The sequence below is a fragment of the Aptenodytes forsteri genome, unplaced genomic scaffold (assembly GCF_000699145.1).
Source record: "Aptenodytes forsteri isolate BGI_AS27 unplaced genomic scaffold, ASM69914v1 Scaffold9, whole genome shotgun sequence".
In the NCBI taxonomy this organism is placed as follows: domain Eukaryota; kingdom Metazoa; phylum Chordata; class Aves; order Sphenisciformes; family Spheniscidae; genus Aptenodytes; species Aptenodytes forsteri.
Genome location: NW_008796217.1, coordinates 1,317,641 through 1,343,861, shown reverse-complemented (window position 1 = coordinate 1,343,861; position 26,221 = coordinate 1,317,641). Strand labels below are relative to the sequence as shown.

At 36.3% G+C, this 26,221-nt stretch overlaps 1 protein-coding gene across 2 annotated transcripts in view; it reads right to left on the bottom strand.

Annotated features, from left to right (window-relative positions):
• The window catches only part of PLCL2 (phospholipase C like 2), a 106,268-nt gene that overhangs the window by 25,892 nt on the left and 54,155 nt on the right, over nucleotides 1–26,221 (bottom strand). For both annotated transcript variants that reach the window (XM_019474482.1, XM_009288592.2), the window contains exons 2-4: nucleotides 23,274–25,760; nucleotides 19,608–19,811; nucleotides 2,196–2,271 (exon numbers count right to left, since the gene is read on the bottom strand). In XM_019474482.1, the coding sequence (XP_019330027.1) occupies nucleotides 2,196–2,271; nucleotides 19,608–19,811; nucleotides 23,274–25,709 (2,716 nt within the window). In that variant the 5' untranslated portion in view covers nucleotides 25,710–25,760. The remainder of the gene's footprint in view (nucleotides 1–2,195; nucleotides 2,272–19,607; nucleotides 19,812–23,273; nucleotides 25,761–26,221) is intronic.

The following is a 26,221-nucleotide window of genomic DNA, read 5'->3' as shown; positions in this document are numbered from 1 at the left end:
TGAGTATTTCTTCTTATTTTAGCAGCTTTTTCACTCTGAGCCACAGAACAAAAAAGCCCAGACAAGGGCATAATTTTGCTTTTTCCTTATTAAGAAACTACATAGGAAAACGTATAATCTTTTACTCAGAATTAAACACAGTAGCATCTACTGAGATCATGCGATCAATTAGTCATAAGAAAATCTTCACAAACCATTGATATTAAAAGGTAATTCAATTCAGCTCATTCATCTTTAGTACCTTGACCCTGCAGGGCTAAAGCTGCCCTAAATAGCAGGATCTATTACATAATCCATACTTAGGCTTATGTCACCATGCTGGAGGTTTCTCATTTAAATGAGATCAAAATCTCTTCGCTATTTAGCATGGGCTTTAGGTCTTTAGCATTCTTAAATAAAGGATTCTTGGACCCAGCTACACTTCATGTAAAATAAGGTTGTAAGACTCAAGAAAATCAGACATATGCGAGTTTACTGGAATCCGTATGAGCTAGTAGAAAGCTATCTTTTCTGAAGGGCAACAATTCTAAAATATGAGGTAAAATAGGCAATAGCTTTTGCCTTACCCCTAACCAACGATCTAAACTGCTTGAGACACTGATGAAGTGAAAAAAATATAGCACACTATCACCACAAAAATGGGAGATGATTCAAGAAGTAAGCGTACAAGTCTACAAGACAATGTCCTTATGGCAACATGATATATTTTGAGTTTGGTATTTTAGATAAATTCTGCATCTACCAACAAGATATGTGAAATGATTATTTTGTCACTCATGGCATTTATGATTATTTATGTTTGACAGCTTGAAGTAAATAGGACAAATTAAAATTTTCAAGTATTTTGACAGTTCTGTGGTTTGACTAAAGTTCACAGAGTCTGAGGAATGTGTGCTGTGAATAAAGGGGAGATCTAGAAATTCAGAGTGGGTAAGCCTTCCTGCTGCTGATCTGAGATGGAAGACACTGCTAACAGAAAAGAGTTTGTAAAGCAAGGGTGAGGGTGGAAGAGCATTATTTTTTTCTGTTCAGGAAAAGAAAATGAAGAAAAGAGACTGAAATTTATAGGAAAGCAGAGAAGCGGATCAAAGAATGGAAGAAAATCATGGAAGATGATGGGAGCTGCAGGATGCTGAATATCAGACAGATAAAAATGTATTTGTATATAAAAAGCTTTTGTCCTGACTGAGTCACCCAAGACATGGTTGTAGACACTTTGACTAACTCTCTGGCAGACTCCCTGTTTCTGATGCAAAATGCGATGCATCGTTACTCTGAGCAAATTTATAACATTGTTTAAAAAATACTTAAGAAAGACCAAAAGAAAACAAACATGACTAAACAGCAAGGTCAGACATGCTATTCAAAATAAGAAAGAAACCTTCAAAACTCAGTCGCGTCCAAATGAGAAAACCATTACAATATATGATGTGAAAAATTTGTGAAGGGATTAAGAACTAACTATACAATCTGTTTCAAATATATATCAGAAACAGGAAAACTTTCAGAGAATCTGTGGGACCAATAGGTCATAACAAAGTTTAAAAAAAAGACTTTCTGCATCCATGTGGTTTGAAAAGCCTGCCACAGAAGATGTAATTGTCTGCAAAACCAGTTTTACTCTAAATAGATAAAATAGTAACAAATCAGCAGAACCAGAGGGTATCCACCCAATAGATCTAGAGAAACGCAGGGATGAAATATCTGAACTACTGTCATGTAATTATCAGAAGGCAAGGTACTTCACCAAGGCTCTTGAAGACATTAGGCTACCATGACAAAAGAGGAAAAGTTCTCACATGGTAAAAGAGGAGATAGGAGTAAATGGTTAAAAAATTCCATTGTGAAGGAAGATCATTCTCTTTCTTTCCTGTAATCCTATGTTTGCATTTGAGGAAATGACTATATTGACAACCTACTGTCCATATATAAAATGCTCATGATTTCCAAAGTCAGGCTGTAATTCTATGGATCTTTGATTCCTATGATTTGAAATGTCCTTTTCACTGTTATGGTACGTGCCTAAATTACAATAATCTCTTTTTTTGTTTGGATTTTTTTGTTGTTGTTCGGTTGTTGGGTTTTTTTTGCTACGGTTAAATAAACAAATTTGATTAAAAGTTTTGGGAAATAAGGGAAATAAGAAAAATGCAGTAAGTTCTTTATAATATTTTTAAAAAACAGCTTGTACTTACCTGCTTTCTGACACTGTACTATCTTCTCATATAAGCTATCTGTATTTTCAACTAGAGTCCTGATGGTCTGAATCATCTGTAGAGAAAATAAAGTACAATATACAGAAATATCAGTAAAATTCAACTTTTACTGAAGATTTTTAATCTGTAAAAGATGCTTAAATTTGAACTCAAATCGATAATCTAATATGTGCCATTAACATAATGAATACATTCATTTTCTTGGTCATGACCAGGCAGAGAAGTGCTCTAAATGTAGCATAAAGACATAAAAAATACTATGGTTTTGGGTTGGGATCTGTGAACATTGAAGTAAAATGTCTACTCCATAATTCACTGTCTATCAAAGCAAGTGGAAATTATACAACTATTTACCAGGTGGTGGCTTGGGTGAGATAACCTCGATGCAGGTTTCCTCTTCCTCACTCATTCCGACATTCAGGATGATGACCACTCACCACCCAGTGCTTCCTTTTTCCTAGGGATCATCCCATTGCTTTTCCAAATTTGTTCCTCTACATTTTTCCTTTTTGTGGCTTGACCTGTACATATGTATGAGAACTCTCTATAGAGGAAAACAAATCACTCGAGGCTGGTACTGGAGGGTAAGGAAAATCAATTATTCCTTCACCTGATCTTTCTAAAGAAAAGACCTTTCATGGAAGCTCAGCTGAAAGCGCACCAATTAAGATGGAACCGTGCAGATTTTTCAGCCTAGGGTATGTATTGAGAAGTAACAACTTTGCTTCACACCTTACCCACTGACGTCTCTGGTATCCACTCAAGCAGACAGATTTCTCGACACTAAAACAATGACTGAAGTTTGACATGTTACTTATGTGGGTGTTCATGTGGAACTTTCTTTTCCTTAGGAGACCACAATTGCTGTTATGAGCAGGAGTGTTCCATGTTACAGGGAAAAAAACCCAAACCTCTCTAACACTCTTCCTCAGAGAAATATTAGTTTAAGAGGCATGACTACGACAGTCCCTCCTCACACGTATTAGAAGGAGCCTTCTCCAGCTGAGTGACATTGAGACTGTTTTTCTGAACACTGCTCTAAGTGAGGCACAAATCAATTTAGAGAAGCAGGCAAGTAAGCCTTAGATTTTTGATCATGGCAAGTGTGCAAGCAAGTGAGGAGGAAGAACACCTGCACAGACACAAGCTACTCTACAGACTTCTATTATTTTCAGCTACACAAAAATCTGGTTTCAGTAAATGACAAAGCATTTAAAAATAATTCTAGTTCTGTTTCTATTATTTCCATTTAAAATGATAAAATTATGCAAACCCCAAAATTTTTAGGTTTATGCTACATATAAACAATATGTGAACAAGCAACTTTAGAGTATGTGGAGGTCATCATACGGAGTAATTTAATGTAATCTTCACATCCTGATTAATCTGTATTTAATTTCAAAGTATCTATTTATCCTGATTTATGTCAGTTTTAAAAAAAAAGAAATGCAAATTACAATAAAAGAGGAAAAAATAATAACTTGATCAGGTTGCTAAGCTGCAAGTGAAACACTTTAGCTTACCCATTTTTAACTGGATTGTTCTTTGAATATAAATATCAGTGTTCACTCAACCAAAAACTGCCTATAAATAGAATTATGCCAATTACTAATTAGGTGTACTAAATTGAAGACAACTATTTTAAAGAGAAGCATACTTAAGTAAGAGAATACTGTATTTCACCCAGATAGGCTTCTATAGGGAGCACTGCAAACTGACTATTCCTGATTTGTCATGGAGAAAGTTGCATTTCGCTGTTTCATTACTATTTGGTCTTTAAAACAGTATTCAGAAATTGAAATGAAGCCACTATAAATTTGCTTGAAAGGCAAGGATTTTACCTGTTTCAATATGTACGTCACATAACACATTTGCTTCTGTAATGCACTTAAATGAAGAGAACCAAAACACAGCTGACTTCAATCACAAATATACTTCCAATACCTGATGTTATTTTGCTAACTAGCTGAAACGATACTGTAAAGCATCCTCCACCGAGCTTTTGCTGCATTGAAAATCACCTTGAAAAATGAAATGCTGAGCACGTATGGCTCTTTTTTTGTCAGGATGCTAACACACAATAATGACTACAGTGGGATTCTCTGTTAGTAAGAATCCTTTCACCTGAGAACCCTTTTGAGTGGAGTTCATAAAAGAAAGAGACCAATTGTGCTGCCTATTCAAGGTATTTCTTCAGGAGGAACCGTAAGAAACACTGCAACTGCCCTATGTTAGTCTATTCTGTGTTCCTGACCCCATGTATATAATAATGTAACTTCTAAGTCATCTCAGTTAGGTCCTATTCCAGACACAGAACATCTCTATCTGCTCTGTTTCCTTCATACAATACATTCTACATGCACATCAGGTAATTTAGAAATAGTGGAGAACAAGCCTCGGCGGATTAGAAAACTTGCTCTGAGACACTGCACTGATTTTCAGAAATAAGGTAATTCAAAGATGAATAAAAATGCTTACATCACTGCTTCTTTGTTTACTTTCTGTATTGACAAAGCAAGAAAGTTGTACTAGTTCCGCAGATGAAAGGAAATGAAACAAATCACTGTATTAGTGCTCTTTCATCATGGCAAGGCTAACATTGAAGAAGACTTTATAATAATGTGCAGATTTAATATTTCAGTTTTGGTATGAAAAGTTGCTTTGCCTAAATACTGTCAGATCAAAAGCAATGCCCTCTTTGCAACTTTTGAAGAAAAATGTCAATGCATTTCATGCGATATAAATTATTCTAATATCAATTTTTATATTACCAAGGCCAGTAATAGTTACTTTTTTTATCTTTGGTCTCTAAAATGCATACAAAGCTATATTTAAGATTAACAGCATCACTAAGCAAAATTGGCTGAGCTAGCAATAATTCAGAGGTTTATTGCCACTACCACTCAATCAAAATTATGCTAGCCCCCAATTTTGTGGATGTCCTCCACTAAGGAAATAACGGAGCGGCATGCTGTGTGCATGAGTAGGTGTCACCTTTTAGTTGTGTTTGATTAATAAAGTAATAGTATTAGTTCATTATAATTTTATTCTTATATTGTTCTTCACCACGCAGTCACCTTTTAGTATGTATTCAGCTATTTGTTAAATGACTCTTATGGAGTGTTTGAACATATAAATTCTTTCTGGTGTTCAAGCCAAAATTATAACATCATGAAAACATTCATGTAGATATTAACAGAGACTGAAAGACTTTTGGTAGACACAGCATACGGAACAACTGAGTATAAATGGTTATATTTAAACAGAAAATTAGCCGATCCAAATGATACTTGTATGTATATGTGTGCTTGGTATAAAAGTGAAGTAGAAAATTATGAGTAAGCAGGAGCTTCAGTGTGAAAAACAGTATGTCTGCAGCAGAATGAGAAATGAAATTCTCAAGGCAAATTAGCTGTGGAAATTGAGGAGGAAGACCAAATAGAGTCTAGTATATATTAGACCAGTCTATACTGAACAAGCCAATCAATAAGCAGGTATTTGCTAACCACAGCCAACTTTGAGAATATTATCAGTGACAAAACTGGAAAGAGAAATGCAAAAAAACTTAATAGGGAACAACCAGTTACCAGCTGATCATTAAAAATGTATTGCAAATTAGCCATGCCTATTCTAAGAAAAGAATATTTATTATATGAAGTTTAGTAGCTATGCTTTCTAGCAAGTCTCTTACAGTATTAATTCCCATCTCTAACCTATGTTGCTTTTTTCCGGAAGTAGCGATTCAAAATATCCAACAAATATTTTAAATACAGAATGTACAACACTTGCTGGAATTGCTTCAACTCTCCCTTCAATTCACACCCCCACCCCCACACCAATCTTAGTATGAACAGAGAACTGCTCTGGTACTCACTACATACTGGACTATCTTCCTTTTTTTTTGGACAACGGAAAATGGGAAATGCAGAATGGTATGCTTTGTGAGCCTTGAAGTCACCACATTTTTGCAGAGGCCAGGCTGACAGTTTGATCTATTCGTCAAACTCTATTTGTTAAATCACGCAACCATTTTACCTAGTTATCAGTAATTCTAACAAAAGGACAAATGTCAAGAAAGATGTAAAAAATATTTAAATTGTTCTTAAGGGGTTTTAGAAATAAACTCTAAATGATTAGTCCAGAGTTCTCAGTGAGGATGAGAGACCTGTACTATTATATATTGTCCCTGCCTTAAAAAGCATGATGACGATGGTTAGCAACCAAAACAATTCTTGCTTCAAACTGATGGAGCTCTGTTGCTAACAGTACCATTCACCACTTACTGACGGTGTCTTCACAAACCAAATGAAAAGTCATATACTTAAAAAATATATCTATCCTCTTTCTCAGCAAAATAGAACTCTCTCATTAAAAGAGACAGTTACAGAAAATTAAGAATATACAAAAGTCATATACTTAAAAAATATATCTATCCTCTTTCTCAGCAAAATAGAACTCTCTCATTAAAAGAGACAGTTACAGAAAATTAAAAAAAGAATATACATGTCTTGACTACCCTCTAGGCTTATCTTTTATGTTGCAAAGCTTTGTTAAGTCTGTTCTGTTGTTTTATGAAAGAGATAAGTGCTATGAACAAACACTGTGTATGCCTCTGCATGTATATGTGCTGACACGTATGTACACATGCATGTATTTGAGACCATTCATTCAATTTCAGCTGAATTTGAGCAAGTGAAGATCTATTTCTACTAGGCTCATGAAGACAGGTCTTCTGGTAGAAGATAGAACATCCTGTTTATGCCCCCAACTGAGGGAAAAGATGTAGATTGAACTCAACCCTAAATATTTTAAATATCACGTTTAACAAAGAATACAGACCTTGAGAAAGACATCTTTAAAAAAAAAAACCCACAGGATTTATTAATTCCTCTGCATGTGGAACTGGTTGGTAGCACACGAAGAGAGACATCAGCTGCATTTTAAAATGGAAAAACCAGCCAGTGATAAACTGTGTCTGGCTGATGAACCTCAGTGAGAGAAAATACCTTCACTGACAGAGTTGCAACAGCAAGGATGAACTTTATTTTTAGCACATAAAGCACACTACACATTTACATTTTGAAATCTGTGGATATGTGTTGCCAATACTGTTAGACCTACATCCCAACAGTAAAGCTGAAACCATACTTACAGTAGGTATAAACCAAATCTTTATTAAAATGTCTCTCTCCACAAAATGCTGCTCACATTCTCCTTTTGTCTCAAATCTCAGCATATTAGATATACTTTTGAGACCACAAACTACACCATTTCTGAAAACATTTTAGTATACAGTGGCCAAACCGGTGCTCTTAACAGTAGTAATAAGTAATTTGCATTTTCCAGACATTTTATTAAGTCCAGAATAGTACAAATAGCACCAACAGCAAATAGCACCTCATAAAAAAGGAAACCAAACATAGGCCATCCCAAACTACAATACATAAACTGCTAATAGTATCTGCACCATTTCAAAAGATGTGTGTGACCCAGACAGGGTCAGAAGTTGCTATCATTGCCCCAAGCAATAACAGCAAGGAAAGGAACTCTGGTAGGGACAGCATACAAACACTTCTATTCTCAAGAACCATTACATGTACTGGGAACTCAAGCAAAATATGGTCAGTTCTAATTAAATATATGTATAAACTGTATCCAAGCAGTCCAGTATTCAATGTCAATGCACCAGAAGGCATTTTTGTTGTGGCACTGGAACAAGCAAAAGAATCATTCTTACTCCTTTCAGTGACAACTGCCATGGTCAGCTTGCTCTGAAGTTGCATAAAGAGTTGTTTTGAACTATATATACTGCCTTTGATTTTCTGCTGGAGAAGAATGGGTTTATAGCGATAAGGAAGGAAATGACTGGAAAATCAGATTGTTAACTCCTATTAAACCTCAGAACTCAAATGAATTGTTCTAACAGTGTGGACACCACACTGAAAGCATTCCGAGATGTCCAACTTTTAACCAGCACCACCATAAACAACAGAAGTGGACTTCTAATAAGCAGGCGACACATGTTCACGTTACTGAGCTCAGTTCAAAACTCAATAAGCAGTGATAAAAACCTTACACCTACCATCCTTGAGACTGCTAGCACCACTAGATCAGTGCTACTCAGTTTTCAAGAGTAAAAGGTCCTCAAGTTCAAACAGGAGAGATATACAGCAAAGAAATATGTTGAAGTGATTGCAAAGTAGCATCTTATCAGAAAGGACAATATACTTTTCTCTGTCCCAAGTTTAAGTTACAGTCTTCCAGAAGACCTCTTAGCAGAGCTTTAAAATATCTGAAGAATACCTTGCTAAGTTATATGGAAAAGATAACTGAAAAAAAGATAGCTAAACAGTTTTCAGAGATTATAACTTTCTGACGATTACTACTGACAAGCAATGAGACAAGAAAAAACCTGCAAAGGCCCCAGCAGAACACATTTTTATTATTTTTCTTTTAAAGTTTTTCTTCAAATCCCAGAAAAATTTTAGAAATTAACACAGAAAGACCACAGCCAGTCCATGAGTTGAGTAATTCATGTTATGTAAAGCAGGTATTGATTGGCAATACATACACTGAGTTTTGTTTAACAACAATTTCATCAAACACAGAGACATATATGTGGATGTACCCATGAGTCCTGAGGGGGCGGATTGATGTCATTGCAAGGCAACTCTCGGTTATCCTTGAAAGGTCATGGCAATCAGAGGACGTTCCTGAGACTGGAAGAAAGCAAATTTCATTCCTATCTAGAAGAAGAAGAGTAAGAAGGAGGACCAAGGAACTACAGGCCAGTCAGCCTCACTTCAATCCCTGGGAAGGTGGTGGAGTAAATCTTCTTGGAAACCATTTCCAAACACATGAAGGACAAGAAGGTGACTGGGGGAAAGTCATCATGGATTTACAAAGGGGAAATCAGGCTTAACCAACCCGACAGCCTTCTACAATGAGGTGACTGGCTTGGAGGAGGGGAGAGCAGTGGATGTTTTTTATTTGGGCTTTGCTGAGGCTTTCAACACTGTCTCTCGTAACATCCTCATAGACAAACTAAGGAAGTAGAGGCCAGGTAAGTGGGCAGTGAGGTGGACTGAAAACTAGCTAACCAGCCAGGCTCAAAGCGTTGTGATCAGCAGCATGAAGTCCATCTGGAGGACAGTGACTAGTGGTGTGCCCCAGGGGCTGACCCTGGAGCTGCTACTGTTTAAATATCTTCATTTAATCACCGGGATGATGGGGCAGAGCGCATCCTCAGCAAGCTGACAGAAGACACAAAACTTGGAGGAGGGTGGATATAGCAGATGGTTGTGCTGCTACTCAGAGGGACTTTGGCAAGCTGGAGAAGTGGGCTGACGGGAACCCTATGAAGTTCAGCAAAGGGAAACGCCGAGTCCTGCACCTGGAGAGGAATGACCCCATGCACGCAGCAGTACAGGCTGGAGGCTGACTGGCTGGAAAGCAGCTTCAGAGAAAAGGACCTGGGTGTCCTGGTGGACAGCAAGGTGGACATACCTAAGGAAGTGCATCACCAGAAGACCAAGGGAGTTGGTCCTCTACTCAGCATTGCTGAGGCCACACCTCGAGTGTTCAGTCCAGTTTGGGGCTTTCCAGTAGAAGAAAGATATGGACTTACTGTCCAGCACAGGGCCACAAAGAGAGTTAAGGGACTGGAGCATTTTTCATATGAGGAGAGGCTGAGAGAGCTGGGACTGTCCAGCCTGGAGCAGAGAAGGCTCAATGGGGATCTCGGGTGGTCAAACACTGGAAGAGGTTGCCCAGAGAGCTTGTGGAGCCTCCATCCTTGGTGATATTCAACAGCCAACTGGACACAGTCCTGGGCAGTCTGCTCTACCTGATCCTGCTTTGAGCAAGGTGGGTGGACTAGACGATCTCCAGAGGTGTCTTCCAACTTCAATGATTCTATGTAAATAAGGATTTTAGTAAAGTAGACATCTCTCATCAAAAGAAATTTCTAGAACTGAGCTTTCTGGCTCAAGACAACAATCAATAATAACTTCATTATAGATAAAAATCAGGTGTGGTTTTGCCCAGACAATCCAAAGCTGCTCTATAATGAAGAACAACTGATCTTTCTACTATCCAAGTATAGTCCTAAGCGCCAAGGTAAGAAAACAAAAGCTGCTAACTGCTACTTCTGTACATACAGAGGACTCCTTACATCAAACTAAATTCGCTTCAAAGTAGTAAGTTTTATAGCAAACATATTGTCTAAATTAGAAATTATTTCTCCAACTACGCAAGAAAATAAATTTAGCACAGGAACACAGTCATTGAGGTTGGAAGGGACCTCGGTATGTCATCTAGTCCAACTCCCCCTGCTCAAGCAGGGCCACCTAGAGCAGGCTGCCCAGGACCATGTCCAGATAGATGGCTTTTGAATATCTCCAAGGGTGGAGACTCCACAACCTCTCTGGGCAACCTGTTCCCATGCTCAGTCACCCTCACAGTCAAAAAGTGTTTTCTGATGTTCAGACAGAGCCACCTGTGTTTCATTTCGTGCCACTTCTCCTGTCACTAGGCACCACTGAAAAGAGCTTGGCTCTGTCCTCTTTGCACCCTCCCTTCAGGCATTTATACATATTGAAGAGATCCCCCCCTGAGCCTTCCCTTGTCCAGAGTGAACAGTCCCAGCTCTCTCAGCCTTTCCTCATAGGAGAGGTGCTCCAGACACTTCATTGCCTTCGTGGCCCTTTGTGGACTCTCTCCAGTATGTCCATGTCTCCCTTGTACTGGGGAGCCCAGAAACTGACACAGTACTCCAGGTGTGGCCTCACCAGTGCTGAATAGAGGGGAAGGATCACCTCCCTCGACCGTAACATATATCACATATTATGATATCATTAAGTATTATGTTTCCCTTTAGACTTTAAAACACTGTCCTCTTCCGAGACAAATGCAGAGGACATTTCCATTACGCTTCCTGAAATCACTGGCATATTACGATATAAACGTAATGCTGTACCTAATTGACAGTGGCAGTATATCCCCGTAAGTGGGAAAAACATAGGGATAGACTCATGGTTTCACTTTTTCAGCCTTCCTTTCCTCCCTCATCTCTTTTTGAGATGTTTTATATTCTAGGAAACACATACATGGAACGGGTTTTTTTGTCTTCAGAAAGAAGCAAGCTGAGATTATGCCATAATGCAGTGCCGGAGCAAAAGAGATAAAATCCGCTTACTAAAACTAATTGTTGTAGGCCTGAGAAAAAATAGGACATCATCTGTTCTTAATTCTGCAGTATCCCAAAATGAATTAGATTTCCCAAAGTTCAAGAAAATTTACCAAAGGAACAAACAGTCCACAAGTTCTCCATTAAAAAGTCTTGTTCTTTCTTAATTCCTCATGAGTAAAGTTTTTGAGAAAGACTAGGTTGAAGACAGAGTAAATAAAATAATCAGCAGCTCTCTTCTAAACTATGCACACAATGACATTAAACTCTTTTAAATCCAACCGTCATTTCTCCTTGCTTTCTTGACACTCTGGCTGTTACAGCAAAATGTTTTTCATCTTTTTTAAACTAAAGCTGGTAGAATGAAAACACTACGTAAAAAGCGGACAATAAGGAAGCACATAAATATGAAAGGAAAATATCCTATATCTGTAAAGAGAAGCAGAAATGTATCATCCTTGTGAAAAAATTAATAGGTAGTGGTATTTTTGAAACTAAGATCGTCAGTAACAGTTCCAATAACCACAATTTTTTCACACAGGAGTCAAAGAGACAAACAGAAGATTAAGAATTTATTGAGAAAGAAAAAGAGAAAAAGTGAACTACTATTGGAAATATGGAGTACATGTAAGAGAAGTTGCTAAGCATCTGACCTATTTTTATGCTCTTCCATAAACATTCCATTGGACTACATTAGAGGACAGTAAGCTAGATGAACTCCTCTTCCTAAGTAGTCGTATTATTTTTGGTCTCATGAATACTGTGAGTCAGCCATTAGCCATAATGGGATTAGTGAGAGGATACAAAAAGCTTCACTGTTCATGCTCTTAACAAAAAATGAAGAAATCTTGACTTCCCAGAAGCATCAAATTGTGATTATCAGAGCTTTTCAATCAATGAAAAACAGCTCATACTTCACAACATTTGGCACTGGAGTCTGAATATCCAAAATTAGACGTTTGTATCTGCCCTTGTGGACTGAAAAGCCCAACATAAGCTGAGGTTATCATCTGCAGCTCTGCTTTTGGAAGCATAATTGCAACCTTCAGTTTAGAATGACTGTCCTGTTATAAAACAGGAAAATAAAAACTGATAATAAGCAACATAACTCTTTTTGAAGAAACTGCCCAAGCTATTCACTATATTTTCCATCAATACTTTGTTTTCCATCAGTTTTTGTGATAGACTAACAACTACACAATCAGTAACTATTTAAATTCATCTCAAAAATCAGAATCTACAAATATTACAATTTATTAAACATGGCAAAAAACATTACCTGGGCTATTTGCAATATTAAATTGCAATGAATAATGTATGTTTTCCCTTAGATCTCTTCACCACTGAACTGCATCCATTTACTACCTAAATAAAGACAGTTCTAACTCTGCAGAGACTTGATAATGAAAGTACAAAGCCAGAGGCAATAATGGAAATAGTGAGACAGTGTGTGTTATCAGTATTTAAATATTGCATTTATATTGTCAACTCTGAAACTTACTGTTTTAATACACATTATAACAATCCACCACTAAGACTGAGGAAGTTGTTTAAACTCTAAGCACCCACATACCTCACACCTTGATGATCTTTGCAAATCTGGGGGCATCATTAAGTCATACATCTTCAGGAGTACTTAGCTATTTTAGCTAGATCAAAGCTGTTGGAGCTATACCTACCATCTCTGATCCAATTACTGGAAAAACATTCCCTAATGCAAAAATCAACACAAGCAACTGTCTTTAACAGTTCTTTTCCTGTTGGAACATCAGGTTAAGTTCAACATTTACTCCAGCTATCAAAAAAGAGCCAAGAATTTTAAAAGGCTAAAAATTTAATAGTAACTTCATTTCAATATGGGCATTTGAAAAGGGACTTTGTCAAATGCTTTTGGAAAATCCAACCAGACTAATCTTCCATGTCTACATGCTTGACTTCAAAGAACTCCAAGAGATTAATGAGCCCTTCACTTTATAAAAGCTGTATTGACTCTTCCCTAACACAACATGTTTCTCCATGTTTCCTCTAATTTTGTTCTTCAAAACAGTTTCTACCCATTTTCACAGTACAGATGTCAGCCTGTCTGATCTGTAATTTCACGATCATCCCTGGAAACCTCTTAAAACACTGGCACCACACTAACAACTTTGATAGTCAGTTTTAAGTGAGAGGATACACACAACAATTAGCAGTTTGGATATATCAACTCTTGAGATCTTTCAGAATCCATGAATGAGTATCACCTCTTCCTGGTAATTTTTTTCTCAGTCATTTTGCCTTTCCTGTGTAGTATCTTCTATCAGCATTTCAGTTAGAATGAATTCTCCAATGAGTCCTTCATAAAGAAGCATTTCATGTGAAACCTTAATCTCCACAGGTAAATGGATGCAAAAATTAATTTAGTGTTGTGGCTTTATTTCTTTTCCTGGGGCTTTCTTTTATACTTTGATCAACTACTGGTCATATACACTCTTTGACAGGCTTCCTGTTTCTGGTATTTTCACAAAAGAAGTTATTGTAATTTTTAAGTCTGTGCAAATCGTTCCTGAAATTCTTCACTGTCAGCTTTCTTATATTTTTTATTTAACCATGGCAGGGTTAAATATTTATCCTATCTTTTTCATTTGCACATGACTTCATCTTTTTGGAAGATGCCGCCTTCTTTTGAACAGTACCTCCTCCTTTTTGTCCTCCTCAAGTGTTTTTTGATAGTGGTACATATTTACTTCAAGCCTCCTGTGTGGTATCCTTAGAGTGTCTATGATGTCTGTTCTTTTGACTACTTCTCTTACTTTTTTGTTTTAACAAGGTTCCTTATTTTTATGTAGTTATGCTCTTAAGTATAAAAGCAAGGAATAATAGCTTTTCAATCTCCTGTGCGAAGCCTAAATCCTTTGTTTTATAAGCCAGATGATGCTAAGACTTAAATTGTAACATGGAACACCCACGGAGCTGGACTCCAGAAGACATGGGCTAAAGAACAACATTCTGAACCAACCAGGAAACAGAACACAGGTATCACAGTCTATGCCAGTCATGTATTCCTCAGAAAAGGTATCAGATGGAAAAATCTGGATTTTCTTCTGCATGAAGCAGATAGTGGTCAGATGTTATCATGTGATTTAAAAACACATGAGATGCAAAGATTGAGTTCGATTACATAAGATTGGTGACCATCTTGAACTCAGCCTTCTCTGCCCCAGTCAGAAATTGAGTATTTAGATGAAAAGAAAGTTAGGCAAGAGTTAAAGTAACCTATTCACTCACTCTGTTTTAGGAGATAAACTGGTAACTACCAGCACTGGATCTAGTATTTTTTAGTTACCCCAGAAGTTTGCAACCTCAAAGGGTAATTTGTGGAACAAAGGCTTCTCAACTGAATAACTCTTGCACATTAGTAAGCTGAGATGAAGTAGAAAAGTCTTCATCTACTTGTTCTCTCAACTCTATAACCACAGCAGAATGACTGAAATCCCTCTTACTGTATTTGTAAAGTAACCACAACCAAGGATCTACATCAACAACAAGGTAACTAATACAGATTTTATGAGCTAAGCATAACTCAAACCAGATCTGCTAATCATTCTTTTCTAGGCCCTGTGAAAGAGGCAATGGATATATTCTTTGCTTCCTTCAGAATTATGAGCTTCAATCCAACATGCCCAATACAGAAGTGCCCCATGCAATTCATCTATATTGATATCAGGATGAGTTTTAAAGGTAAAGAATATTTAGGGTTTTGAGCAGTAGCTGAAGTATGAGAGGACTATTAACATTTTATCAAAACCTTGACAATCAGTCCTTTTTAGATAGTCTTTTAATAAGCTCTACTAGTACCAGTCCAGCCTATAACTCTTCAAGGTATAGTGTCAAACTACCTACTTCACAATGGGATGGACATGTTCAAGTTCAAAATATAGACTATCATATTTAGTTTATGTCATTGGCCAAATTTGCAACTCCATAACATGAAGTTAACTTCCACATGATTGCATATGCAATCTGCTGTATTGAGTCAGTAGTTGAAATGAGCCAACAATAAGGTAACTGGATTTAAGCTTACTATAAAGCTACTAATCACCAATCATATGGTGTTTTCCAGTTTACTAGCTTTGGTGTATTTTAATACCTCTCATTTTCATCATCTCGCAACCCCACCAGCAATAAACACAGCCCCACTGTCAATACTATCCCTAGGGTGTGTATACAAAATCTATTCATCTTATTTGATTTCATTTGAATCAAATACAGACCTCCTACACTGTAGTCTGCAGACATTTTGAATTGCAACATAACCTCAACATTAAAAAAAAAAACCACCACCACCAGAAACTGTGAAAAAATGGCTCTAGCAGCATTATCTAATTAGGATTTAATAACATTTAATCCTAATTATTGTAGCAGCATTACTTTATCTTCTTTCACACAGGTACAGTTCTCTGCCTTTTCTGTGCTAGCTTTCCTCTTAGAAGTAAATGCCTGCTTGCAAACTTCAGAAAACCTTATCTTCATCAGATGGGACACTTCATCCTCCAACTAAGGGCAGACAGAGACAGCCAAGTTCTCAACAATACCTGGCTTCATTTGTATGATCCGCTAGCATATCTTTGCAGTGCTATTATACTCATCACTGAATAATGCTGCAGACTTAGGACGAGATAATTTTTTTTTTTCTCTTGCCATAGCATAACTTTTTAAGGTTTACTTACTGTTTATCTTAAAGGTTATAAGACATTTTAAAAAAAACATGCAATGGTGTGGAAGAGGCACTTGCCTTAACTCCAAGCTTCAGTCTGCAGCACTGATCAGTGATGGGTGTGATGACACCAACAGAGTGCATGCTGAAGTATCACATAAAGGAAGCTGAAGTTCATGAACGAGAGGGAAAAATAAAACATCGTTAAAAAAGATGTTAGGGTGAAAAGTACTCAGGAGCATGGAGAAGCTAGAGAAAAATACACAACTTAAACATCTGTCTGTCTCAAAAATTCCTAGTTGCATTTGTTTTTCATTATTCTGAAAAGACACCCCAGCTCCTGTAACATGGATAAAAGCAAAAGATCCTTTTATTTCCTGAGTAAACTTCTGGTTCCAATAATGCTGGTGACAAATTACTCATTACATTCAAAAATACAATATTTTAACCCGTGACTAGTACCAGCCTTTATCACTTACAGCTCCTCCATTAACGTAGTAGTGAATGCTGACAATTTAAGAAAGCATTATGTGCTATTTGTTTACATGCAAAAACCCAAGTATCTAGTGATATGCTAATTAACTTATTATCATTTGCCTCGTTGTTTCTTTAAAAAATATATGTACCTGTGCTACGCTGAAGATATTCTCACCTTTCCATGTGCCCCTGCAGCACTGCACTCTTTTGTATTTATTTCAATGTGGACTGACTGTCCCACTGTAAAGGTCTTACATCCTTTCTCACTTTACAGAACAACGATGAGTCCTTTAAGCACTCCCAATGTAAACAAATTTTGAATAATTAAAAACCTTGGCTGAATACTGCTTTTTAAGTTTATTATTATTTTGTAAAAAGGAGAGTATTTCTGACAAATAAGAATCCCTTCATTAGCCAAAAATATCATGATCCTGAAACAGCAGTACTTTGAGAATATCATTACGTGTGCCACATTGAGAATGCACACAAGGTAATGACAGCCTATGCTTTTATGGTACTAACCAAGGTTTATTTAATAAACATTTAACACAATCTCTGTTGTCAACATGATTTCATACTTACAGTACTTTACACACTGGAAGAACATGGTTATATAATTTTGACCTATATTGAGGCCTAAGCCAGCAGAAAATAAGACCAGCAGGTAATCATTACTTCCAACAGGACATCTACCCTTTCTTAGCTCTAGATAAGGCTTCTCATTATTAAGCTGAATTTTACGCCCACCTGTTAACTAATCATGTCAAAAAAATCCCCAAGCCAAAACCAACCATGGAGAAGAAATGTGTCACTTTGAGGGCTCACTATATTAATTTACACCAAAAACACACAAAAAGAACACTATCTACGATAGTATCAGACTCTAAACATCTGCCACTATAGCAAATATCAATATATGAGCTAAATAGCTTCACATCTCTTCTCCTCTCCTTGAGGAAAGGGTGATATGGATGTCTCCCACTGTTTCACAATGTGCTTTCAGAAACAAGAGCTATCAGTATGGCTCCCATGGCTGACTTCATTTTCCAGTATACCCTACAGATTTTAATTGCTTTAAACCTTTTGTCAAACTGGACAGAGTATTGGCAAGACAAAGTTTCACAAATTGAAACACATCTCTTTTTTTCAATTTATAAGTTTTATTTGATGAAAATAATCTTAATTTTTACTTATCTTCAATATCATTTATAGCTAGAAGCACTATCAAAGTCTTTGTCTTTGTATGAAATTGAGTCTTTATCCTTTAGGGAAGAGGAGATGGAAAAATGCTTTGAACATGCCACTAAATAAATATTCTATTATTCTTACATATGAAAATAAAGTATAGATTTCTAAAGTACACTAATATTCAAATCATGTGTAGACTACAGGATGCAGGGGGAAAAACGTATGTGAGAGACAAAGAGCAAACCAAACTTGGATTGTAAAGATTTCTGGAGTCATGAGTCACCTCTATCTAAGTGACATTCAAACAAAAAATTTAATCTGGACTTATCTGGAATAGCTTAATAACTAACAAGCAGCATCACCACATCAGAAAAAACTGCAGGTAGAGACATCTCCATCAACAAGACAGAACTTCATTACATACGTGTTACAGGTGTAATCCCAACTATCAAGCTCATTTCCATCCTAATTATAGTGATATCCTATAAGCTACCACTAAGAGGATATACCGCTATCTTCTTGTAACTGTGCCACCACTCCAGTCAAATTCTGTTGTATTTACATCATCACTGAACTACATAAACTCTACCTAAATTGCTAATTACTAATGAGTGCTTTTTGGACTTTGGTATAGCATTATTCTGAAGCTACTTTTTCTTTAGAAAGCAGTTTAAAAGATATATATGAAACTGGACTACTGGTTTATTCTCCTTCATTTTCTTTCTTTAAATAGCAAGGACTGTTTTTAAACCAGTGACTTGATCCTGCCAGGGGAGGTTTCTCATTTTAGCACATGTTAAAATTGCAAAATTACATTATTCTGAAGCTACTTTTTCTTTAGAAAGCAGTTTAAAAGATATATATGAAACTGGACTACTGGTTTATTCTCCTTCATTTTCTTTCTTTAAATAGCAAGGACTGTTTTTAAACCAGTGACTTGATCCTGCCAGGGGAGGTTTCTCATTTTAGCACATGTTAAAATAAATGCAAAATTATCCTAGAAACGTTTACTTATTGTCAGATGTTATATCAAATTAAAGAAAACATTAAATAAATAAATAAAGGCTCAATTATTTGTGCCAGATTACTTCAGTGGAAGTAAGGAGGACATTTCAAATCACACTCATCTGGATCTTTTTTCCATACTTTAAATTAATGCAAGGCAGATGTAAATCAGTATTTCTCAGTGTATTAGTTCTTCCTTCCTTCTTGCAAAATGTTTAATTTCCAGTCTTTAAAGACACAGTTTACATATTTACTTAAGTAAAAGGGCTGAAGTTAACATTACAGCTGCTTACAGATGTAAAAATGCCTAATCAAATGAGATCCATAAGAAAGATATAGCAAAAGAAAATGAAAAAGCATGTGTAGAATTTAACACTTCAAGCTGCTGACAAAACTACAATTCCTAAAAGCAGTTCCTGATGTTTTTCTATTCTATGTTGAGTCAAAGCCAAACGAAATCAAGGTCCACAAACTGGAAAATGTAAAGTAGCAAATTAATGTAAGAGGTTTACAGATATGCAAGAAGTTTCAAGTTACTGCAAAACAGGTAAATTAATACATCCTTTTCATGTTAAATCCTCTTCATTATAACCACTTTGCCTTCTGAAGTGTACAAACACTTACGTATTTGCATGCAGTATATTAATCTCTGTTTTACTCAATATGAACACACTATCAGTTGCTGCACATTCATGGGAATGACTTTCAAGCACGTGTAACGAAGCATGAAATAGGAAGTCACAGGTTAAAATGACCTTTCAAAACAGGCATGGTACTGTATATTATAAAAAGAAAGTCTTTCAAATAGCATATAAAATAACCACAAAGGACTACTCACCATGTCATATGCTGTTACAATCTTTTTCAAGACCTCTGGAACAATCCCTTGGAGCTCCATCGTCGGATACTGATCATTGAGATTCAGTACTACCAAGGGTGTATTATCAGGCCCAACCAAGCGTGTAGACACTGCCAAAATGCACTGCATAAGATTTGCTACAGGAGAGAGGCCACATAATTCTTTGAATGAAACTACTGCATTCTGCAAAAAGGAAAGAAAGAGTTTCCTTTACAGTTAAATATGAATTTTAATGTCTCATTCTTTCAGGATAAAATACTTCACTGTTATAGTTGAGCTACAGTGTGGAATTACCACAGCTTTTCCCTGAAGAACTGGCAGTTTTCCAACACAACCAGTATCACACATATATTTTACCAAAAATGTTAAAAATTCAAACAGAATTCAATACTTGCCACAGGAAAAAAAAAATATTTAGAACAAGTATATCTGGTCTCTATCACTACTAAAATTAACCACGCAAATAAACAAATTCTAAAACATACTGGTTATATATTTTGAAAAATTCTAAAAGACATTTCAAAGTCATTTTTAAAATGCCACCAAGAGAAATAAAGTATTAGGTGCTGAATGTCCGAAATAAGCAAAGTGAAGTGGAAGGAGGAATTCAGCCCATTTGTAACTTTAAACATACCTGAACTATAGTCCAGACGTGCTGTGGATCTGCTGGCTCCCATTTGGTGTGATTCGCAAACCCAGCACTCCACTACCGATGTCATTCCTATCACAGAATCACACTTAAATAAATTTTTAAGGTACTTTAATATAAATACCAAATTTGTACCTTTCCCTAAATTTTATTATAGTTGTATTTTATATCCAATATGGTAGAATATAAAACCATACGTTTAAGCTTGAAGAAAATTTCCAGTATTAGAAATACAATGTGACTCCAAGTAGCCACTGAAATTCCATGATGGGAATATTCTCAGCACTGTAATGAATTTAGGATTTTTGTACCAAGTGGGAGCTGGTGATCTATGGCAGGTCTGGAGTTTGTGTTCCTGTAGGAAACAAAAACAAAAACATGGTATATTTAAGTTACAAATGTGCTCAGTGCTCCTTTCTCTCACATCTTACCCAAGCAGGGTATCTGACACAGATTTTCATTTTAATCAAAACCACTTTCCATCTTTCTGGCATGGTAAGACTCATTTGTGGACAAATTTCTTAGAGAGACATAATGCCAACCTTAATGCAAACAGGAATCAAACATGAAATATTTTGCTGTCCCTTTATGAGACAAAATACCCAAAGTAGACTTCAAAATATGTATATATAGCATATTCATGCAAAATTATGTGAATATTAAATTACATCTACTACAGTCACTTACAGTGTCCTTTAACTCTGAATAAATGTTTAGTAGCATCTAGTGAACGTCCAGGAAACAGAAACTACTTTTATTAACTGGACCACACCTTAATGACACAATAATTACATAGTTGAAAAGACAGACGTTGGGAAGTCCATTCAAACAAATTTTGTTTGAGATGAACTTCATGGGTAAGCCATTATGAACAACAATTTTACAGAGAGGTTAATGAGGACCCAGGGAACGTATATATTAACTAATGGCAGGCAGGACAGAACTAAGGCTACAACTCTTGCCTTTGGACCTCCAACCCTGTATCCAGAGACTATCCCTCATGCCGTCAAGCAATTTAAACATGGAACATCACATCCAGTTTAATCACTCATGTTATATTTTTATCAGTGATTAATATGTAACAACAAGTTATGACATCAGCTTTTGTCACGGTAATGTAGTAAATAACAAGGAAGAAAAAAGGCTAGCTATTTGTATACAGATTTAGAGAAACCATTAAACTCACTACTGCACACTTTCTTTTTTTCTCTTCTTCCATCTTATATTAAAGAAAAACCCAGCTTTGCTCTTTATAATCTGGCTTGTGGGGACATTATTTCTGTATCATAAAAATCATAACAATTTAACGCAAAATTTCAGTAATATAGAAATTAAACAAATCTCACATTCCCTGACATAAGTTGATATTTATTTTGAGTGGTTTATTTACTTTTATTAGCTGTAAAACTTTCGTTACCCAGTTTGAATTGTGCACATTATATAATCTGTCATTAAAGCTATGCAAAACTAATATTCCCTCATGTACCTAAAATATCTTCTTGATAGCATTTTGAGAGGTGATAATGATGAATTTAGCTGATAGCACAACTTTCAAACTGACAGAATAAAATACATAAAATACCTTTTAATATCTCATGTTCAAAGAAACCACTCTGTAGAGCCTGTTTCCACTTATATCAGTTCTGGAAAATACTGTAGCATGCACAGTAAAGAGTTTAAAGTAGCTACAAAAACTGTATGTTTTCACTGTTTCCTCAAATCTTAGGTTCAGCTCTTCCTTGAAAGGTATCTTAAAATACAGTATCCTTTATATGACAAAATTCCAGCCTTCAATAGGTTAACTACAGGTGAAGTTCACTTTATATGTAGCTCATAATGTGAAACGTTTATAAGTCAAAATATCATCCCCGTATTTTTTTAATAATCTTTTAGTATAGAAATTTTATATACCAAGTGGAATGGGAGACCTTCATAATGCTGTACTAATTTCTTCTTTCACATGAAGTAAAATCAGTTTTAAAACTGTTACTATTAAAATCTCTTCAATCTCTTATTCACAAAGAGCATTTATCTACACTGTTGTGCCCTTAAAATGTAGAATCAAGTCTCAGACATTTCCTTTCATCAGTTTCCCCTTAACATTACGTAAGAGTAAGAGGATTTAATAGGTCACTTCATCTGGAATGACTATGCTTAATTTTATTGATCACTGCTAGTATTCCATCAGAAGTTTAGAGATAGTTAAAAGCTTTATTAACTAAAACACAACTTTACAACTCACTTTAATGTATGTCTAAAAGGGTTTATTTACCTGGAATCTTTACTGGAATCTCCAAACAATGCATTTTTGAAGTGGGTTCTCTTGACTTCCACAAAAACAAGCACCTCAGCCTGTACTTTTTCCTGAAATTCAATGTGTTTACTATACGTGACCTTTAAGGTAAGGTAATTTCTTCTAGAGGATGCCTTCTAATACCTTAGCGCTAATTCCATGTATTTCTGACATATTGTTGCTAGGAATAATCATGGAAAGCAAATGGTCTTTCAGAAAGTACTGCCTTCTATTTGGGAATGAGGAAAAAACAAAACCTCAGTGAAACTACGCTAAACATACTTTCACGTCCAAGAAGTTTTCTAATAAGCAGGAAAGTCTCCTTTTTCTATCAGCTGTATCTTCCTCCTGCATTTCTATTTAACTTAATTTTCTAGAACTAAAATATTGCCATACCTTCCTTTAGTGTATATCTAACATTCCTTCAAAGACATAGGACGAGTCAACAGGCTTGAGTTCTAACACTGGAGTCATATTTCCAGTTCACATTCAACAAAATACGCATATGCATCCAAGGTTACCTCAGTAGACAGTATCACCTAAAAGGCTGCTCTGACATAATCCATCTTTAAAGCTGTTCCAGCATTAGACTTGAATAACGTAACTTAGAAAAAGTAGCAAGACTCTTAGAAACATATATTCTGTACGCATCGTAATACAAAAATACGCACAAGAACCGATAAATTTGTTGTAAAAACTGTACCTGCATATTTTCTCTCAAATCCGTGGCATCCCGAATAGGTTGGAGAGCATTCTTGAACACTTCATCTATTGTTTTAATCCATAATGTTCTCATAGAAGCATATTCCCTTGATTTCTTGCCCTTTCTCACAGAGAGGCCCCGCTTATGAGGTTTCCCACCACCCCTTCGATTAGTAATGGCCACATGCACAAACAAGGAAGCATGTGCTAAAATTTCACCAGTTAAAGACTGCAGAGGAACGTGCCGATAACCAGTCTGTAGACACTCAAAAGGAATAGTGTATTGCCCGATAAACTCATCCCCAATGTAATCATCATCCAGTACTACAAAACGCACCATAGCTAGTTCTGGTAAATTTATTTGGAATTCAAAGCTTTCATCAAAAATTGGATTATCCCCATTCTGATGCATAGTTTTCGTCCTTTGCTCTGCACAGTCAGCAGGGATTCCATGTATTTCAACATAGACATAAGGATCCACAACGTCACCTTTGGCACCTGATCCTTTGGGTTTAGGAAAGTTTTGCCCACTAATGATTTTAATGTGAAGCAGCTGAGGCGAAACTCCAGGCACGGTGTCTTTCGTATTCGCGCTAAAGAAGGATACTTCTTCTCTCATGATAGCAGGACGAAGGACATAGCCACAGTTTCCATTTTGTCGAAACCAACCAATGTTAAGATCCATCATTAAGCCAGGCGTTTGAAAGTTCATTGCTACTATCTGACAACCACATTTCCAAAAGTCCTGGGGATTCATATTACTAGAGTCAATCCTCATAGGACTGGGGAAAACTCTCGCAAGAAAACGTTTGTTGTAATTTACAAAGTCTCCTGGGTTTTCATTGGCATATTTGCTAGCAAGCACTTCGTTAAACGAGCACACTTCCCAGTACTTCTGGAGCTGAAATGATACTTGAAACTCTTTGAACTGAACTGATTTACATATGCTTACCAACTCAGAGAGTTCTTTGCAGAGCTGAAATCGTTTCCCCATCATCGAGTTTTGCTGTTCTACCCCCTCTTTCCCCACTCTCTGTGACATTTCTGCTCCTTCATCTTCATCTGTAACATCTCCCTCTAGTCCAGAACAATTAGAGGAAAGCTTCTTTGCTTTAATTAGTATTTTCCCTTTAAGTGATTCTGGTGATGGAAGATAAGACTCTTCAATGTTTGGAGACTGTGTATGTAGTTTGTCCCCCAAAATTTTCTTCATGTGTTGTACCATAACTTTCTGCTGCTTAATAGAACAATGATTTTCTAAACACAAAATAAGAGGGTATTCTGAAGCAAAAAATGCATACTTGTTAATAATGTCAATCACACTACGGAAGACAATCTGCGATGTCATTGTATGCCCTGTGTAAATCACAGGCTCATTATCTGGACCATCCCATACATCCAGTTCAACACTTCGACAACCCATTTTAAGAGCACGAATGTAACCTGTGATGTCAGAAGGTCCTCGAAACTGATCCTCTATCAAGTATGTATTGTGAGATGAATTTATAAAATAATGAGATAAAGGTTGCTTCATATCTTGACAAACTTTTTTTTGTTCTGGATCAAATATGTGGCAGTCTGGTGAAGTAAGGTAATTCGTAAACCCATCTATAGAAAGACAACCCTTTTCCTGGCCCTCTTTGGCTGGCTCGTATTTCTGAATAATTTCAAGGCTTATTTCTTCCGTGACGTGTGCCATACCCTGTTCTGCTTCTAAAAACATCATGAGGTCCTTGGTATCTAGGAACTCTTTATTGCTCGAAAACTGAACCAACAGGAAATAGATTTCAGGTCTGGTACAAAGCTCATGAAAAACTTCAATAAACTCTTCTTTTGTTACTTCAGTACCATTTTTTTCCTTGGATCGATGTAACTCCTTGAATTTTAGTTCAATTTTATTAGTTTTTAAACCAGGATTTAAGTCTTTTATAAACTGTACAGCATTACACAGGGGTATATGTCCCAAATTATCTACATCTGATTCACTGAACATTTGTGAAAGCCATGAAGTCCGCATATTATCTTGAGTACTTTCTATCATATCTAGAGTATGTTTCCCGTAAGAAATCAGGTATCTTAAGCCAGTAACCCAAATATTTGCAATGTCTGCTGAGTTAGCAACAAGATCTAGTGACTCATAGTTTTCTCCATATATAATTGAAAACGCACAGTCTTCTGATATCTGGTCATATATCCCATTGCTGCGAAAAATATCTGTATTTTTTCCTGTTCTTACTTCTTTGATTGATTTAATATCAATCTTTGCTTTTTCAGAATCCTTTTTTGAAGGTTCCCAGCGTAGAGACTGCATGTCTGCATCTAAAAGAAAATATCGGTGATACACCCTAGAGTTGGATCGAATTTTTTTGAGCTCAGAGCCTTCAACCATCGCGTTTATACAGTCACTTGCACTGCTGATCTTTTTCTCAGTTGGCATACTGCTAAACGACACAGTCTTTTTCCGTTCTCGCTTTTGTTTCGTACCATCCTGGTAAACAAGGGGGGAAAGAAGAAAATATGTGTTAGTATGATTGTGCTCAACGTTGAAATAGGTTTCAACTTATAGCTGAAAGTTCATAAAGTAGTTCAAAAAGGTCTAGCATCTGTGCAATGACCAGTAAGATGGAAATTCTTATAGGAATCATCACAAATGAAAATACTAATAATGGCTTATATTTGTTCTTGCCTATATAAGTAATGTTCCAGGGTTTGTTGTGGATTTTTTAATATTTTGTATGAACAGAAAATTTAAAAAAGCAAGTTTTGAATGCTAATGAAATAATAATGCTGTATAAATGCATTTTATTTTATCAGTAATAACCTACTGACAGAGATAATGGATTCTACAGCCAAGGCAGTAGGAAGTAAGCTTTCCTCTGAGTCCTTATATAGTCCTACAGATACTTGCTGAACTTTGTCAGTAGAGAATATAAGGCTTTAATACCATGC